General features: G+C 39.5%; 1 protein-coding gene across 1 annotated transcript in view; it reads left to right on the top strand.

Annotated features, from left to right (window-relative positions):
* COL25A1 (collagen type XXV alpha 1 chain) overlaps positions 1-20,438 on the top strand; it is a 586,562-nt gene that overhangs the window by 513,485 nt on the left and 52,639 nt on the right. Inside the window, exons 21-24 of the mRNA XM_077476703.1 lie at positions 6,781-6,825; positions 12,850-12,894; positions 14,410-14,487; positions 16,196-16,219. Coding sequence (XP_077332829.1) covers positions 6,781-6,825; positions 12,850-12,894; positions 14,410-14,487; positions 16,196-16,219 — 192 coding nt within the window. The remainder of the gene's footprint in view (positions 1-6,780; positions 6,826-12,849; positions 12,895-14,409; positions 14,488-16,195; positions 16,220-20,438) is intronic.

The raw sequence follows: 20,438 nt of genomic DNA, 5'->3' as shown, positions 1-20,438 counted from the left end.
TTTTATACTCCTTTAAAAACTACATGATTAATGTAAGTGTGTTTTTTTATCTTTACAATTTGTTTTAAATTTTTAAAGTGTAAAATGCTGGCACAAATATGTGCCTACGGGTACATAATGCAGCCCTTATTGCCCCCTTTATGTACCCATCCTGTAAACAAGGCAAACATATAACTCTTCTGGGTAGTGTTGGACCATGCTTCCTTCTGGCATTTATATTGACTCTGTATTATTAGGATGAGTGAGCCAGATTAAGTTTGGTTTGCAGGAGGTTCTGTAAACTCAGTAGAATGTCTGCAAAACCTGCACCACCCCAATTGAAGTCTATGCATTTTTTTCTGATTATTCACAAGTCTAATTTGAAAGCTATTGTTACAAAGGGCAAGGGTAGTTGGGCACTGCCACAGGGGACATGTACCAATGCAAAAACTTTTATTAAAAATGCTATTTATCAGGGAGAGGATCTTTTCATATGGCTTAAAGAGCAACAATGAAAATACACAAATCCTCCAAAAATAACATAGCTGGGCTTGATGTTACAGGGAAAAATTGGTGTGGGGTTTCCATTGACAACCCTTATCCAGACATTTAGCCTGGGTGGCCAGAAAAGGTAGGGAAGGAAGTGTTTGCCCACCCCCCTCCTCCTGAACCATGCCAGGCCACATCCCTTCCAACATTGGGATGTACCTTGCAAGGGGGAATGTACCTTGCATTGAAGTACCCTGCAAGGGGGAAGCCAAGCTCACTCAATGATGTTTCTCTGCTTCCTAATGATGTTACACTTCCATGACCCACTGCTGGACAATGTTGTCCTGCTGCATTACCACTGCTAAATGACTGTCGGCTCCCTAAACACTGTTAATAAAGGATCTTGGGTGATGTCATTGACAGTGGCAGGAAAGCAAGATGCAGAAGCACTCCATACTGTTCTTCTTAATATATACTGTTCCTGTAAAACAAAATGGGGGTGGAGGGCAGAGTGAGCTTTCTCTATGAATTCAAACCAGATCCCTATCCAGGCATACAGCCCTATCCAAGGAAGGGCAGTGAGTGTGAACCCCCTTTTTTTTCCTGTACCATACAAAGCCGCATGCCTGTCAATATTGGGATGGTACTTTGTAAACGTGGAGGTGTATGGTGAAATATCTCCATATTGTAAGGCAACCTGTCCCCATGTTAATGGGACAAGGGCATTTCACCCACATCTGGTTCCCAAGATGATGTGAGGGTTTGTTGAGAGAGCTATAAGAATAACGATATCCATATATCCAGCCCCCCCCCCCCCCCCCAGGGGAATGTGTATGGCATACATTAGTAGCCCTTATTACTTCTAGAGGTAAAAGCAAGTAAACAAATCAACACCTTGGACAAATTCCTTCAATTGCTTTACAATAAAAAATGAAATGAATAAATAAATAAAAACAATGTCCCATTATGTAAACATCTTTCAGTGATGTAGATCCAGCATAAATCACAATGACCTTATACCATTACAACCTGCTGCCTGATGATGTTACGTCCACAAAATGACAGATACCTGGCTGGCTTCTGTTTGTAAACAAACCAGCCAGGAATGCTGGGTGGCTTAATTGATCAAAAATATTCATGACCATATTTGATCAATAATATAACCCGATGACCAATAATATACGATAACCGTCCAGTTTGTTTCCAAATAGCATTTGAGAATTCATGATGGCAAATTGGCCATATATGGCCAGTTTGTTCACCGAACTGTGAACAGGCTGGTATGGGACAAACTGATGTTTATCTGTACCCAAAGCTCATCCCTAATCTATATTATGGGTTGCCTCGCCAGCAAATAAAGGTGTGCAGTAGAGGGGTATTAAGCTCCATCACTATCCAGAAGTGTCAGAACTTTGTCATTTTAAATGGCCTTTGTGCATAGAGGGTACAATAAAAGCCCCCACGGGTATGTGCAGATGTATGTGGGTGTCTGCACTGCATATGTACTTTATTCAAATAAGTGTCACTTTCAATTTGCCTTATTAATCTTCCCGCTAAAGTGTTGAATAAGTACCTTTGTTTTTACTTTGCTGTCACACGGGTATAATGATACCATGTGAAGCATTCGATTTATGTTTCCATAATATCCATTTTTAAACATTGTTTTGAACACATATGAATGAAATTGTCTGGAACAAGTTTATCCACAAGGCACTCTGTTGGCATACATGTTATTGGAGTCATAAATAATATGGATGAAAACTGAATTATATATCTAATAGATGGCCTGAAGTAGCGGGCTAGAGGTGAAATTTCTTTCAGTACTTATTTGTTGCACTATTAGTTCATAGTGGCTTTGGGGTCCCCATCTATTAGCCTTGAACTCAATCTATAGTATTTCTGCTTGTCATAGGACAAATATCCTATGTATATTTCAAGTGCATCTTTAAATCTGTTATAGTAGATGGGCTTCAGCTTTTTCATGTATGCTCTTGGCAGATAGCCTGAGGACAACAGGTACATGGCTGTGCAATTCATTGTATTTGATCTCCCTGGCCATTTAATAATACTGGGATGATATAGTATCGGTATTGTGTTTTTTTTAAATTGAAGTAACACCTTATATTAGCAGCTGCAATCTAATAATTATAATAATAATAATCTAATAATTATCCACTGTGTTCCATTTAGCATGTAGTAAGCCTCAAGCTGGATTGTACCAAAGCTAAAAATGTTATATTTTACTTTTACAGTGGGGGAAATAAGTATTTGATCCCCTGCAGATTTTGTAAGTTTGCCCACACACAAAGACATGAAGAGTCTATAATTTTTTATCATAGGTGTATTGATGTAAATGATAGGGATTGAGTTGCAGTTCAGTGAGTGAAATAAGTATTTGATCCCCAAGCAAAACATGACTTAGTACTTGGTGGAGAACCCCTTGTTGGCAAGCACAGAGGTAAGACATTTCTTGTAGTTGGTGACCAGGTTTGCACACATGTCAGGAGGGATTTTGGTCCACTCTTTTTTACAGATCTCTAAATCTTTAGGGTTTTTAGGCTGTTGCTTGGCAACTCAAAGTTTCAGCCCCCTCCATAAATTTTCTATAGGATTAAGGTCTGGAGACCGGCTTGGCCACTCCGTAACCTTAATGTACTCCTTCTTGAGCCACTCCTTTTTTGCCTTGGCGCTATATTTTGGGTCATTGTCATGCTGGAAGACCCATCCACGACCCATCTTCAGTGGTCTGGCTGAGGGAAGAAGGTTCTCATACAATATTTTACAATACATGGCCCCATCCATTGGGCTCCCAATGCAGAAAAGTTGGCCTGTACCTTTAGCAGAGAAACAGCCCCAAAGCATCATGTTTCCACCTCTGTGCTGGACTGTAGGGATGGTGTTCTTAGGTTTAAAGTCAGCATTATTCTTCCTTCAAACACGGCGAGTCGAGTTAACGCGAAAGACCTTAATTTTGGTCTCATGTGACCACAACACTTTCTCCCAATCCTTCTCTGAATTATTTAGATGGTCATTGGCATGACTGTACATGCCAGTGAAGGAAGAGGACTAGCGGTGTTTGGAGGAAGAAAAATGGTGACTATGACCCTAAGTACACCATCCCTACAGTCAAGCACAGGGGGTGGAAACATTATGCTTTTGGGGCTGTTTCTCTGCTAAATGTACAGACTGACTTTGCCGCATTTAGGAGTCAATAGACGGGGCCATGTATTGTAAAATCTTGGATGAGAACCTTCTTCCCCCAGCCAGAACACTGAATATAGGTTGTGAATGGGCCTTTCAGCATGACAATGACCCAAAACATATCACCAAGGCAACAAAGGAGTGGCTCAAGAAGAAGCGCATTAAGGTCATGAAGTGGCTTAGTCATCAGTCTCCGGATCCTGTAGAAAATTTATGGAGAGGGCTGAAACTTCAAGTTGCCAAGTTCGAGTTGACAGCCAAGAAGATTTAGAGAAGATCTGTAAAGAAGAGTGGACCAAAATCCCTTCTGAGATGTGTGCAAACCTGGTCACCAACTGAAAGAAATGTCTTACCTCTTTGCTTGCCAACAAAGGTTTGTCCAACAAGTACTAAGTCATGTTTTGCTTGGGGATCAAATACTTAATTTACTCACTGAACTGAAACTTAATTTATTGCATTTGTTTTATGTGTTTTCGGTTGATATTTTTGGTTGATATTCTGCCTCTATCATTTAAAATACACCTATGATAAAAATGATTGACCCTCTATTTCATTGTAAGTAGGCAAACTTACAAAATCCATAGGGGATCAAATACATATATCCCCCACTGTACATGTCCAAACATACCATTCATTGTGTGCCTGATCATTGCTAGGGCCACATTTATAATTCGTGCCCCCCCCAGGCAAATTGTCTTGTGCTGCTCCCTCCTAGCCCAAGATGGGCATAGTAGGTTGTTTTTCTTTTTTTTCGTTCACCCAGTGGGGAAAAAAAAACAAAAAACGAACATATTCCTACAATCACACAAGCAAAGTGAATAAAGAATGTCCCCCCTGCTGGGACATTGTATTCTGACAGTGGCTCCCACTGCTATCAGAATCCACCGATCAGTGGCTGCTGCTGATTGACAGCAGTTGCTGATCAACAAATCAGTGTGTCTGTTTGATAGAAGTTGATCTAATGATCTACTTCTGTCGAACAGGGAGAGCCACACACTTATAAAAATATGTCTGGTCCCAGCTGAACCGGCCAAATTTCAATCCATATATGGCAGGCTTTTGTATTACAAGATCAAACATATTAGCTACATGATGTATATATATATATATATATATATATATATATATATATATATATATATATATATATATATATATACATATTATAATCTTTTCAGGGCCAGCAGGAATGGTGACCCAGCCAGTTTGCACTGAGGGCATGGTGGTAGTCATGAACCGTTAATTTTATATGAGAATGTGGTACTAATAGTCAGCAATATCATATGTGGGTGGCTGTGCACTGCTCCTATGTGCTCTGCCAACTAGGCCCAGCCAGCACTGGCTTTTCAAAAAGCCAGCCCTGATCATTAATATGCAAGTCTTTAGCAAGGTATAGCAGCTCTTGTTCCTCATTGCCTTGCCTGATGTAGCTGTTGGCCGCTGTATGCAACAGGGCCTGTGACTAATCAGTGCCCCCAGCTCATCTGCACACTCCAAATCAGTATTGTCCCACCTCTATACAATAAAGTGCTTTACAGTGCCTATTCAATGATTTGGAGTGTGCTGAAGAGCCTGGAATGGAGGAAGGAGGGCGTGCTGGTGGCCGCACTGATTACAGTCACAGGTGCTGCTGCATAGAATGGCCAAGAGCTGTACAATAATTGCATTCTATGCTAACACCCTGCAGATTAATGATCAGGCACACAATTTACAGTATGTTTCACCATCTGAAAATCAAATAGAACATTTTTAGCTTGGGAACAGATCAGCTGTAATAATTTTAAAGTACAAAGCCTTGCTAATGTACCAAATGCCAAGTAGCAACTTCTATACTTTCGATACATTTATTAAGTCTCTGGCAAAGTATCTGAAGTGAATCCTGAAGTACAAATTCTAAAAGACTTATTGGTAACACAGTTGCCTTAAGAATAAAAAGATATATCCATTTGCAGCCTTGCCATGGCAGGCCTTCTTGAAATGCAACCATAACTAGACACAATGCATAGTGATAAATAATGAAATTGGTGAATATACACTCACTTAGGATAATTAGTGAAGCAGACTGGGGTGCAATATAATAAACACAAACTGTCTTTATTTGTAATGGCTTAATAATGTGTCAAAACAGGTAAATTATTCACATTCTGCAATTTTTGATGCAAATAACCACTTTTTGGCATGAAAGTCCTTATTTAGCTTTATAAGTAAAACCTTTGTTTTTCATGCTTGCTCCCCAGTCTGTCTCATTAGTAAGCTCACCTGCCAACTTTCCCTACCATGTTTATTGCTCACATTTTTAACACTTGTATCTGCATTTTTCACTTAAAGTTTGACATTACTATGCATTATTAAGCTATTGCCTTTATAGTTTTTTTTTTTCTTTTTGCAGAACCAAAGAGAAATCAGCTTTGAGCAACACAGAGTTGGCAAGCTAATAACAGCTAACTTCTGATTGGTTGCCTTAGTTTACTTAATAATCTTCCTCAGTCTGCCATGTTATTAAATACGACCATTTAAAATTTTGTAGCAAGAGAGGCACTGGGGTGTATTTGGAATTGAGAAAGCTGGAATTTAATTAAATATGTCCTTCATTAGTTAATAAGCGTGTTTTGGTTGACTGTAAATATAACCCAGAGTTATCCTATCTTTCTGTCTATTTTCCTGTCCATCTATCTTACTGTCAGTATGAGTGCTGGACTGTAAAATCTGTAATTACAGAAGTATTGTAGAATAAAAAGGTCAAAATGTGACATTAAGCTGAGACGAGGAAACAAAGGGTAATTAAAACTTACCAAGGCTGTTAAATTTTATTGAAACTATAGTTCACTGGGTGGCGTCACCCAAACTGGACATCGTTAACCCCTGAACTGTTCTTGCATCTTTAATGTATAAGTGGATGTGGAAAGTCACTGTATATGTGACTTGCATGACACTGTGTATTATTAATATGAATGTTTCATGATATTAACCCTTTTCCACTTTCAAGCATGTTGCCTGTAAAAACAGAAAAGGTATGGAAAGTATGATCTACTGCCTTGTCATATTCTCTGGCTGCTCACTTTAAATTAATACTTGCTCTCATTTTTCTTTTCTGAATTCTACCTATTTCAGGGAGAACCAGGTGAATCTGGCTCTAGAGGCCCGAAGGGGTCCAAGGTCAGTGTTTAGTTGGTACACCTTTACTAGCTGCTTATATTGAATACTTCTTATGCACAGATCTGCAAATTTCCATTTAATCCCCTGTACAGTATGTGCATGCTTAACTTCCTCTAATATTGTGGCTCCATCTAGTGGTAAAATTTTAAAATACGGATGTAAAATCATTTTGTAAATTCATAGATGGTGGGGGTTATCTTTCAGGAAAGCATAGTAAAAAAAAAATGCAGTTAATATTTAGTGTTCATATGAAATATTTATAACACTTAACAGGGTTTCCAAAACACAAATTAATACAAGTAATTTATGCACATTATTTAATGAAACTGTAAGAACCATTTGACTTTGCTAAAATGACAAATAAGGGTCTATATAAAGACATGACAATTGTACCTGCCTGCATTTGCCCAAACGCATGGGCTACATTTGAAGGTAATACTTAAGGTGGGCTGTGGATGATATACATGCGAATATGTCCATTAAAGTAACTGAAGAGTCTTCAGCAACTCTGCAGCTAGCATGTGAAAAGTGTGACGTTCAGGTTACTGAAGATAACTGGAATTACAAGTTAAAAGAGATTACTCATTAGCAATTAGGAAACATTTTGAGAATGGTACAAAGCTCAGCAGTAGATATAAATACTGTAGAAATGAATTATAAATGTCTAGCAAGATGGTACATAACACCAGATAAAGCGCATTAATATCAATGAGGAAAAACACAATTTTGTTGGCGAGAATGTCAATTGGTGGAACCATGGCCCATTTATGGTGTGAATGCTCAAAAATAAATGAGGAGAGGTAGAAGGGGGGGAGGGGATTGTGAGACAAGAAATTTTAAAAATGTTAGTAATATTTGAGATTTTGGTGTTGGTATACTGGCAAAATAATAAAGAAATAATAAAATTAAAAAAAGAGATTAATCATTGATGAATCATTGGCACATCACTTTCCAGTGCATGACACATTTGGGCACAGTGTTTTCAGCTCCAAGAATATAGAGAATTTTACATTAAAAACTCATTCCCCATACTATTACCTATCTCTAACGCTCATTGCTCCCCTTGTCTTAGTGCTTAACATATACCTTAAAAGTACCTTAAAAATTAACCTAATCCTTAATGCCTAATCATATCCCTTCTTCAAACCATAAAAAGGTTCTTCACCCTGTTTGAAAGAATAAATAAAAAAAGTCAGCAGCTACAAATACTGTAGCTGCTGAATTTTAATAAAATGATAGTCACCTGACCAGGGGTCCAAGCCCTGAACTGGTTCTTCGCCAGTCTTCAGGTCCCCGATGCCGGCATGGTTACTGTGGGCAGCTGGCTGTGACTCCTTCACTTTTTGAATGGTCCTGCAACCTTCTGGGACCTGTGATGTGTGCCAGAAGGTTGTAGGCGTGTAGTGAAGGCAAAATGCACTGTCAGTGGGCTATCTTTTAGTGGCTATTTAGAGATATAAAAAAAAAAATCGTATCTGTTAATATACCTGAAGAGAGGCCCTAAGGGCTTTAGATATATATTAAACATTTACCTAAACACAACCTCCTAACCCCCTACCCTAAGCCTGGCTCCAGTGTAACTGCTAACATAGTTAACTCTCAAAATTAAAACTATCACCCTAATTATTTGCTTGTCTTACCAGTCGGACACCCTCTGCACACATTCTGTGTTGTACCACCCTAGCATCAATTTATTCCAGCACTAAGGGCACTGAACCTACAACTGTCAGAGTTAAAGGGAAATTACAGAGCTGATATATTTGCCATTCTTTGCCAGCTTGGCACAATGTAAGCATGCATGTGTCCTACCTGATTATCCTCTGTAAATTATTTAAATCACTGTATTAGCCCAAGGTACTATGGTGGTAGCATCAGTCTTCCAGGTCCTGTGCTGGAAGACCGATGGTAACAGCAGAAGGTCACTTAAGTGGCATGGCCGCCATTTAGATAATGCCTTGTATTTTTCTCAAAGAATGCAGATTTTTCTCAAAGAATGCCAAACATTCTTTGACTTGTGATGTCACCATCTGTATTCTCCACCTTAGCCAATTAGAGAATGCTTAACATTCACTGAGAGAATTGCAAGATGTTCTCTGAATGATGGCCATGCCAAGTGAGCAAGGCCCCAAGGTTAATATGCAGAAGGGCAGCTTTATGGCACGGCAACTAGAAGATCACAGTCATCACTCTTGAGCTTGAGCTGCTTCAGTGATTTACAGCTTCTACAGAGGCCATTCAGGTATAACATATGCATACTTACATTGTCCCCAGCTGGTCCAATGTATGCAAAAATGTATCATCTCTGGAGTTCAACTTTATTTCTGGCAACAATAAAATACCATGATTTATACAGTTATTCTAACTGTTCTTTAAATTCCATAAAAAAAACAAATACATATAACAAACTCAGATGTCTCCACTTTAGGTTTTATTGTATTGTACAATTCTATCAGTCTGACAGGTTTTACATGGGTGGTGATATGGCAAATTAGTGTAGCGGGGCACTAAGGGAGGACCCCAGTAAGCTCATGCTGTACTATATAGTATTTTGATCAGGCAATTGATGCAGAAAACTTCAAAGCAAATCATGGTGTCAACCTTCAAGCCATGCAATATAAGGCCTTATGCACACAGCTGCTTTTCAGCTTACAAGTCCACAAGCTTTGAATCCTCAGCACTTTCCTGTGCCTGGGGAGCTGCACATGATGCATATAGCCACCAATACAAGTGAATGGCTGCACATGGCCATATTCGTGTAAATGTCAATTGCTTCTGCATGCTGCATTTCCCCAAATACGAAAGTGTGTTGGGGAAACAGGCTATACACGTGGATAACCCCTAATGCATAAGCTATCTTGTTTACACCAGTATGGCCACCTACTGCTATTCACTTGTATTATCAGCTGTACGTGTCACATGTAGTTCTTCGTTTGCAGGAAAGAGACAGGGATTTTATGCTTAATGACTTGTAAACTGATAAACATCCATATGCATGAGGCCTAAATGAGTTGTGTGAATCACAAGACTGGATAAACAATATGACACAGGTCTTGGCAAATGAAATAGTTTACAGATATGTATTCATTTTTCATGAGTACAAAGGGAAAGGCTCTGTTTTATGTTACATTGCGGTGTGTAAAAATGTATAACCGTGTCTAACTATCTTGTCTAAAACAAGCTTAGTCTTTTATCCCAGCTGTTGCCCAGTCCTTAATTGTCTTCTTTCTCCACAAGTCAGGCTATACATTAACTTACAGTGTTGTTGCAGCAAGTGGCACATAAGACCAAACCAAAGGTTTTACAAATGACTTTAGTCATTTCAATGGAACTTTACATTGTTACTGCATCCGCTGACTGTCAGCTGTTCCTGGGATTATGAGATCCAAGGACTGATAGAAAACATTTATGCAGCACAGACAGCTGCTAAAGCCATGACGGGGTGTGTACACTAGTTATAAAGACTTTTTGATGTGAGGTGTATTCGTATAGATCTGACAGCATTTACAGATCTGCATTTATATGAAATGTGACTGTTATAAATCATTTGTTTGGGAGGTAGTAGAAGGGAGTGGGGTATTGCATTTAGAGTGGTTATAAAGGCTGAAGGTTTTTTACCTTCATGCAATCTATGCATGAAGGTGAAAAACCTGTGTGCAGCAGCTCCCTTAATACTTACCTGAGCTTCCTCTTGATCTAGCGATGTGCACGAGAGCTTCGGCTGTCCCGGGACTCCCTCTTTTAATTGGCTAAAATAGCAGTGGAAGTCATTGACTCCCACTGCTGTCAATCACAGCTAGTGAGCGGGGGGGCTAGCAGGGGGCAGAGCAGGGGACAGGGCCGAGCCAAGGCTCTATGTGTCTTATGGATGTACCAGGGCCCCAATAGCAAGTGTCTTGTTATTGGGGGCAAAGGTCAAGAGAGAGGATCCAGAAACACCAGTGGGGGACCCGAGAAAAAGAGGATCAGGGCTGCTCTGTGCAAACCCAGTATAGCATGTTTTTTTTTTTTTAAAGCCGAACCTTTAATACCACTTTAACCAGGAGGTGTTCACATACATTAAAGCTGTACTCCATATGTCCAGACAATGACAGAATAAATTATTTATGCAAATAGTCTGTTTGAGACAGGTAAAGTGAAAGAAAATGTCCATAGATAGATTGAAATTCACCCAGTTGAGGAGGGGCAGGCAGAATTTCAAGCCATGTACAGTATGGGTACTGTACTTGTATATAAGTTGATCTACTGATCAGCATCTGTACAACTACCCTGCTGGAAAATTTCCTCTGGATAGCCTGCAGCACTAATCTTTGTATTCTGATGGTGGGGAATTCTCCCCACTGTCAGAATACAATGACACAGCAGGGAGGATTCCCTTATAAACACCCCGAATGTGTGGATGGGGGAATCAGGTCAGTTGTTTTGTTTTTTTTGTTCAATCCGCTTACCTTTAGTGTTACACAATTGTACAGACTCCTCTCCTGTACTGAAAATGCTTACTTTGAATTCACTGCACACTGTGAACTTCACATGCTGAGCATTGGAACTCCAGAAGATCAGATAGAGCTCTGCCTGCATTGCATAGAGGAGCACAAAGACCCAGTGATTACATCGCTGTGCCTAAAATGAAGCATTTAATGGAAATCAAAACGTTTTATTTAATCACTTCGCATCCAGGCCAATTCTGACATTTCTCTCCTACATGTAAAATTCATAATTTATTTGCTAGAAGATTACATAGAACCCCCAAACATTATATATGTTTTTTTTTAGCAAAGACCCTAGAGAATACATTGGTGGTCTTTTTATCTCGCACGGTATTTGCGCAGCAATTTTTCGAATACGTTTTTTTCAGAAAAAAAAACAGTTTTATGCTTTAAAAAAAACAAAAAACAGTAAAGTTAGACCAATTTTTTTGCATAATGTGAAAGATGACAATACGCCGAGTAAATAGATACCCAACATGTCACGCTTCAAAATTTCACTCGCTTGTGGAATGGTGCCAAATTTTGGTAATTAAAAATCCCCATAGCCGACGCTTTAATTTTTTTATTGGTTACATGTTTTGAGTTACAAAGGAGGTCTAGGGCTAGAATTATTGCTCTCGCTCTAATGTTCGCGGCGATACCTCACATGTGTGGTTTGAACACCGTTTTCATATGTGGGCGGGACTTACGTATGCGTTCGCTTCTGCGTACAAGCTCAATTGTTAATTTTACTTTTATTTTTTTAGTTTGACACTTTAAAAAAAAAAATTGATTACTTTTATTCCTATTACAAGGAATGGAAACATCCCTTGTAATAGGAATATGGCATGATCGGACCTATTTACAGTGAGATATGGGGTCAATAAGACCCCACATCTCATCTCTAGGCTGGGAAGCCTAACATAAAAAAAAAAAAAAAAAGATCACGGCTTCCCAGCCGAGGTGGCGCCATTATTTGAATGCAGAGGCCGCCCTCTGAACAATCATAGAGACTCCGGTGACCATCTGGTCCGCTGGAAATCTCTATGATCACCATCCGGGGGCCGGCAGATCCTGTGTCTGACTCACCGATCGAAGCACTGGAGGGCGGTGGGACGCCCCCTCCCACCGCCCGTAAGAACAATCAAGCGGTGGAACGGCTGTCTGTAGCCTCAGGCATCATTGAGATATAACCCCGGAAAGTCGAGGCCGTCATATGACGTACCTTGGGCGCCAAGTGGTTAAAAATGTCATTAGCATGTACATAAAGGGGGGAAGGATGAATCAGGGAAAGCAAAATATAAGCAGATTAAACTTCAGCTGTAAGAGTTAAGTGGCTGGGTTGAAAAATAAAGGAGGATTGGGTAAGTGTTTGAGAGAGACAACTGTGCCATACTGATTATACTGGTATGTTTTGTATGTTCATTTATGTTTACTTTCAATTAATAACTTGTTGTTTTTTTATGTACATCAGTATGTACTATAGTTTTAAAAGGAATGCATAACTTAATGGGTAACTCCTATCCTATTAATTAGGAAAACAATATTTATGTCACTTTAGGGGGAATCTGGAAGCAGAGGTGATGCTGGCCCCATTGGTCCTAGAGTAAGTGCTCTCATTTATCGTATTTAATAACAAATGTATTCTAAGGTGCAGAAATAAAGCAATTTTTACAGCTTTGGGGTAAAATAGCAACTATGTTCAAAGCCAAGGATTATTTGTGCCTCTTCAAAGTGTTAATAATTATAAACACTGGAAAATGTTTACCTGGTTTCTTGCAAGCTTGAATTATATGATGCAATACATTGTGTTTGGATTCACTCTGATGGCATTTATAAGACTAGGTTTAAAGTTAACCTTACGCCGCATACACACGATCGGACTATCCGGCGGACAAACCGCCGGACTTTGTAGCGGAGATCCGCCGGACTTTCCGAACGAGCGGACCTGCCCACACACGACCGGACTTTTCCGGCGGACTAGGTCCAGCGGACAATCTGCGGGACTATGGCAGGAGTCCGCCGGACTTTTGAAATGAACGGACTTGCCCAAACACGGAGAAAAGTCAGTTCATTTTGAACGTGACTCCAGGTAGCCAGGACTAGCGAAGAAAGTCAATGTCGCCGCATTCATCGGAAAAAAACGGCGTGGGGTCCCCCCAAAGTCCATATCAGACCCTTATCCGAGCACGTAGCCCAGCCGGTCAGGAAAGGGGGTGGGGACAAGCGAGTCTTTGGACTTTGGGCGCCCCCCCCCCCCGAGCTGTACCAGGCCACGTGCCCTCAACATGGGGGGTGCTTTGAGAATGGGGGGGCCCTGCGGCCCCCCCACCCCAAAGCACCTTGTCCTCATGTTGCTGAGGACAAGGGCCTCTTCCCGACAACCCTGGCCTTTGGTTGTCGGGGTCAGCGGGTGGGGGGCTTATCAGAATCTGGGAGCCCCCTTTAATAAGTGGGCCCCCAGATACCAGCCCCCCACCCTATGTGAATGAGTATTGGGGTACCATGTACCCCTACCCATTCACCTGGTAAAAAAAAAGTATAAATAAAAAAACAACACATGTTTTTAAAATAATTTATTGGACAGCTCCGGTGGTCTTCCGTCTTGGGGGGTCTTCTCGCCGGACTCCTCCGCTCTGGGTAGGAGTACATGGTACCCTAATACTCATTCACATAGGGTGGGGGGCCGGTATCTGGGGGCCCCAAGTCCACCGGATAGTCCGATCGTGTGTACGGGGCATTAGCTACATTAATATGAAATCTCTTGCTGCTTTGTGCTTGGAAACTTCACAACATGGATAAAAAAAAAATTACTTATTGTCCTGACACTTCTCTGGTTGTACACTTCTTTGCTAATTGCTAAGTAAAAAAAAAAAAACATAATAAACATAGATAACCATGACAGTCTGTCCAATTTGAAAAACAAGTCACCAATGGCAGCTTCCATTTTTTTACCCAGTTTCCTCGTAAACCCTACATGCTCTTTTCTCTCTCTGTGCCCCATAATACTAAAGCCAGCCTTACGCGAGCAAAGGATGATGCAAAAACAGCGCTTATACTACACAATGAAAGGGAATTGAAATGTTTATTCTCCTAAAATTATTTGTCATGTATCCTTTAGGGACCTCCAGGACAAAAGGGAGATCAAGGAGCAACAGAAATTATAGATTACAATGGAAATATTCAGGAAGCATTACAGGTAAGGCAATATTCTTGGACTATTAGAGACACTGGAGAATGCTAGATTAAATGTTTTAAATTGACAGCCACTCTTTTTAAATTATTTGCAAAACAAAAAAAGACAAAACCTATTGCTCAACCTGTAAACAATGAAAATATTTAAAAAGTGTCTTTTTTTTTGGATAGAGTAGGGAATGGCAAAAACCTATTTTTTTTGTTTTACTATCTGTGTCCCAGTAGAGTAGACACATAAGGAAGAAATGTCTCCATGAGGAAAGTCCCCCCCCCCTTAGGGTCACCATGTTACAATGTGACTGTACATACAGTCTTTGTACAACTTTGTATCAACTTTCATTTTACAATACTATGTAATATTAGGACCTACCTAAACTACCCAATCAATCTATATCTGGCAGGCCCTTGAACTACAGAGTTTTTTGTGGATATAAAGGAGATTGAACAACAAGATTATTATGTGTGTAGTAAGCGTTACACAGTTGTCACAGGAATATGTGCCCCCATCGGAAGGGTTAGAAATCTATTTCAGTTCTGGTGGCAATGTAAATCTTTGGATTTTACACCAGTAATGTTAGGCTGCGTTTGGCAGCATTGTCCAAAGCAGGTTCAATGCAAGAACAGGGCAATTTGTCCTATGTCTTATGGCTTCAGTTTTCACATATGTGTTTCATATGAGCTGAAAAAAGATGCATTTTTGTACATCGCATTCTGATGTACTGTAACGCATCTCAATGCATTGCAGCACATAGAATTACTGCACATAGACGTTTTCGCTTAAAAAAAACAAAAAAACACAATGGGATTGATTTACTAAAGGCAAACTGACGATAAACTTTGCAAGTGCAGTTGCTTCAGAGCTTAATAAATTAGGTAAGCTACACTTTACAAAGAATACCCAATCACATGCAAGTAAAATAGTAATAACAGCTATATATATATATATATATATATATATATATATATATATATATATATGTGTGTGTGTGTGTGTGTGTGTGTGTGTGTGTGTGTGTGTGTGTGTATATAGATATATATAGATACTATATAAGATATTTAGTAAAGAGGGATATTTACTAATACTGGAGAACCTGTGCATCGTAGCCAAGCAACTTATAACTTGAAAATGAAAGCTAGAATCTTATTTTTTGGTTGCCATGTACCACTGATGCAATCTTAGTAAATTCTCCTCTATGAGTTCACATAAAATACACTGAGGGGAATTTATCAAAACTGGAACAGCTGTGCATGACAACAAATCAGCTTCCTTCTTTCATTTTGGTAGCTTACCTGAACAAGCTCCACATTCTGTCTGCCCCAGTTTTGATAAATCCCATCCACTATAAGCGAACATAAAGTTTTCGCCTATATTTTGTGTCTTAAATATATTGACATTAGCATGACATAATTTACAAAGGACATGCAGGATTTACTGCACGCTGTAATTCTAATTAGTATTGTAAGTATTTGATTTTGTGACACAGGCGGTTTTATTTTGATTCACCAGGGAAGAAATGCTGGAATTAAGCTCTAAAGAATATTTTTGTGTCACAGTTGGAAACTGGAATGTTTCCTGGGTACAATTATCATGGTTGCCAAATTATTTATTGCATAATTATTAAAGCATTGTTTTAGAATAATCTCAATAATGTATGCAGTATGATGTCATATTAAGCACAATGTTATTTCTTATTGCTGCTACTTCTCTTCAGAGGATTACCGCCATTACAGTTACGGTAATTCTGCACGGACGTCTCCTTTGTGTTGTGTGTGGCCTTGTCTTGTTCTCATTGCATGCATTGTAATGTTATGTATGTACTAACAGTGAAGCCCATGTACTGGATATACTTTTTTATGCCAGAAATTATGTTTTGGGAATGTGTTCTTACTAAAAATCTGCAGCTACATCTCGTCAGCCACCAGTCAGCAATAGGCTTGCATAAACGTTTGAGTCTGGTGGCTAGGGAAAATCCGTTTTTATAAGAACACAGTTTTACAAAAGGATATTGTAGGGTTTTAGAAACAGTCAACATGGCTACCATCAAAGTGACCATTCCCTTTTAGCCACAATGAATACTTCCGCAGCCCAAAAAGATATTGACAAAGGTAGAAAATATTATTTTAAAACATTAAGTATATCTATTTTGTTTTTTGTTTTTTTTAATGAAGTAGGGGAGGCTAAACACGTGTTGAAGTTTATCAAAAGTTTATCCAGTTTTATAGTATTGGGACTGGCATCCCGGTCTTCACAACCCATTCCTCCTGTTAGCAATTCCTCAATGTCCGTATATTAAATGGAACCAATATAGTGTAAAAACATTTTAACTTTAATGGAAAATCAATAATTCAAGGACCGTATGTCTCCCACAACTCCTACGCATTTCGCATTTGAGCATCGTCAGGAATGACATACAGTCCTTGAATACAAGCCACGAACAGGTCGGCCCAGTGGAGGGAGACTATCACCACCTGTGGAACATCAGTGGCTTGCCCGATTTTAGAACAGATTTCTCATTGCTGGAAAGGCTTGGTGTTGGCCAATAGACACATTGAAATGTGAGTGCAATACGTTTTTTTATTGATTTTCCATTAAAGTTAAAACGGTTTTACACTATATTGGTTCCATTTAATTTTGTATGAATATACGGACATTGAGGAATTGCTAACGGGAGGAATGCGTTGTGGATTGGTTATTCGTGGAATGAACCGAAGGCTTACTGATTGGGGACATATGGTGAGTGGCCATTCTACTTGGTGACGGTGGCACAAATTTGGTTATTTTAAAATATCGCACAATAAGGACGCTATTTTTTGCAAATATAAATTAATGTCTTGTGTATATATTTTGGATAATATGGGGGCACAGTAATTATTTAGTGAATATATGTATTATTAAGCATAATCTATTGAGAAGGGGGTGGTTAAAATAGTGAGTGGGAGGCGCAATCCCCTAAAGATATATATACACTTTTTACTCAGGAGCTTTCTGCTAGCCTCTGCCAGCAAGATCCTGTGTAGATATTAGTATATGCATTACAGCCATGTTCACGAGTCCTTGCAAATAATTTTTGGGGTTAAAACTATTTTGTGTTTTACGTAGGTATAAATAATCACATTCTTCAACTGAACTATATAGCCGGCTGTTTGTATTACAAGCCTATGATTACCATGCTGTGGCCTCTTTCTTCACACCCCCAAGTGCTGGCTCACAGGAAAAAGCTTCCAGCCTCACCAGTATCCTTCCTCCCCATATCCCCACTGCATGTCAGGTATGGGCAGGAGTAGGGAAAGCAGAGTAACAGCATGGTGACCTTGCCCTCCGGATGCAAGGGCTGAACAGTTCTAAATTGTTAGTCCTACTGCAGAGGGCCCTAAATACTTGTAATTGTTTAAGTACAAAAAAGGGACTTGTACGTGCACAAATCCTTTAATAAATGTAGCATAATGGGAAGATGTAGCCCATCCCTACATACTCCATCACCGCACCACTGCATTATATTATCCAGAACTCCAGAGGTTACCACCTAAATTTGCCATTCACAATAAAGGGAAACTTGTGGTTGGCAGCTGTTCTTAAAAAGATCCATACCTAAAAAGTGAGAGAGGCAAGGCATCTATAGAGATAAATGCTCCTGTAATATCTGGGAGGAATGCATTCTGTGTAATTGAAGATGTAGTTAGTTTTTAACTTAACCCACTAAACACACATTTCAACATTTTTTAGGTAGACTTACACGTTATTCTAACTGGTTTTGTGACTTTGTTAAGGAATTGTACTAAATATCTTCACTGGAAAGTCCATTATTGTATTTTAACAATGTAAACCAAAGCAGTATAATCTGCTATAGCTTTTGTCTAACATGTTTGAAACCTTTAATAAGTTTTCCCAGAATATGCTACAGAATATACTATAATTGCATTACTTTTCCTGTATCAGAATGAATAACCTTGCAAAGTCTGTGTAATTATACATACATGGGCTTATTCAATTAGAAAAAAAAAATTGACTGCTGGAATAACCAGAAATCTGATGGTTTACTGTACTTTGCTATCAGGATTGATTTTTTAGTTCTTTATTCAATAAACTCCATCAATTTTGTTTATAAAACCGAAAATTATGCCAGTAGAAAAAATAATGGCTGCAAATTCATCTTCGTAGCAGAAACAAATCTAAGTTTAGGAAATTAAATCTGAAATGGATCAAAATATTAACGCCACTTGCATTAAGTATACTAAAAGTTGGTTTGAATGAATAAGCCGAAATATAGTGTGTGTTGGCTAGTCATACATTTATAAATCAGAAGTAGCCCTCCAGACCTTGATTATATTCTGGACGAAGTACTTTATGTTGAAATACATAATTTCAGTATATATGTGGCATCCATTCACACTAAAAAGCCTCTACCTTTGGGTAGCAGTAGCAATGGCAGCACTGCCTATTAGTCCTGCCTTCTACTTACCCACATCCCCAGTGGGCTAGGAACCCCTATTCCCACCTCCAGCTTGCAATGTTAGTGTACAATGCATGCTGTGCCAGTGATGGGCTGGCCATGTATGCAGGCATGATGTTGGCGGTTCAGAGACTTAATTGGATCCTGAGTCAACTGCTCTCCGATGACTTCACACTTCCTTACTTGAACCAGCCCGGGTGAAAGTGAGTAAAACTCTTGTTTTTTTTTACTTTCATCACTAATCACCGGTGAAGGAGTGGGGGGTTGTTCACAGCACTACCACTGTTTGCCAATGCAACACTGTCATTGTACACTAATGTGGGAAAGGGAAGGGGTTACATAACTTCCACAGACCACCAATGCAGGAAGAAAGTGGTAAATAACACTGCCACTTTCCAAGAAAGTGTGGAGGGTGTTAACCACTTCAGCTCGGGAACATTTGGCTGCATCGCTTTAACTGACAATTGCGCAGTCATGCAAGGCTGCACCTAAACAAAATTTATGCTTTTTTCCCCACAAATAGAGCTTTCTTTTGGTGGTATTTGATCGCCTCTGTGGTTTTTATTTTTTGCGCTATAAACAAAAAAAGAGCAATCATTTTGAAAAAAACGCAATATTTTGTACATTTTGCTATAATAAATATCCCAATTTTTTTGTAAAAAAAAGCAATTTTTTCTCAGTTTAGGCTTGTTTGTAAAAAAAGCATTTTTTTCTCAGTTTAGGCCGATATGTATTCTTCTACATATTTTTGGTAAAAAAAAATCGCAATAAGCGTATATTGATTGGTTTTCGCAAAAGTTATACCATCTACAAAATAGGGGATAGATTTATAGCATTTTAATTTATTTATTTTATTAGTAATGGCGGACAATTTTGACACATTTTTGGGGCCATTGCCATACAGTAATCAGTGTTATATAAATGCATTGATTACTGTAAAAACTATCACTGGCAGTGAAGGGGTTAACACTAGGGGGCGATCAAGGGGTTAACTGTGTTCACTGGGAGGTGATTCTAAATGAAGGGGGAGGGGACTGACTAGAGGAAGTAACGGATCGGGGTTCCTAGCTAATAGAGACACACGATCTGTCAGTCCTCTCACAACAGAACAGGAAGTATGTGTTTACACAAGCTCGTCCCTGTTCTGTGTCTCCTGCTCACGATCGCTAGTGGCCAGTGGTCATAGCGACCGTCGGCCACGAGCATCGCCAACCCTGCTGTTCAGCGTGTGCGCGCATGCGCCTGCTATCCTGATCCCGTGAGCCAACCTATAGCTATGACAGTTCGCAGGATCATGACGACCTGCTGCAGAAAAATGACGGTGGCTGGTTGGCAAGCGGTTAAATAACAATTCCACCAATTTGTGTAGGGAGATTAAATAATACTGCCACTGACTACCAGAGCAGGGGAAAAGGCCTAAGTAACACTGCCACTGACCACCAATGTGGACACATACACAAATTGTTCTCCCCTGGGTGCCCAAAGCTGAGCGTCTATCCAGAAC

The sequence above is a fragment of the Lithobates pipiens genome, unplaced genomic scaffold, assembly GCF_037356315.1.
Source record: "Lithobates pipiens isolate NorthernLeopardFrog02 unplaced genomic scaffold, aLitPip1_a1.2 Scaffold_13, whole genome shotgun sequence".
Taxonomy (NCBI): domain Eukaryota; kingdom Metazoa; phylum Chordata; class Amphibia; order Anura; family Ranidae; genus Lithobates; species Lithobates pipiens.
This window is presented reverse-complemented; position numbering and strand designations above follow the sequence as displayed.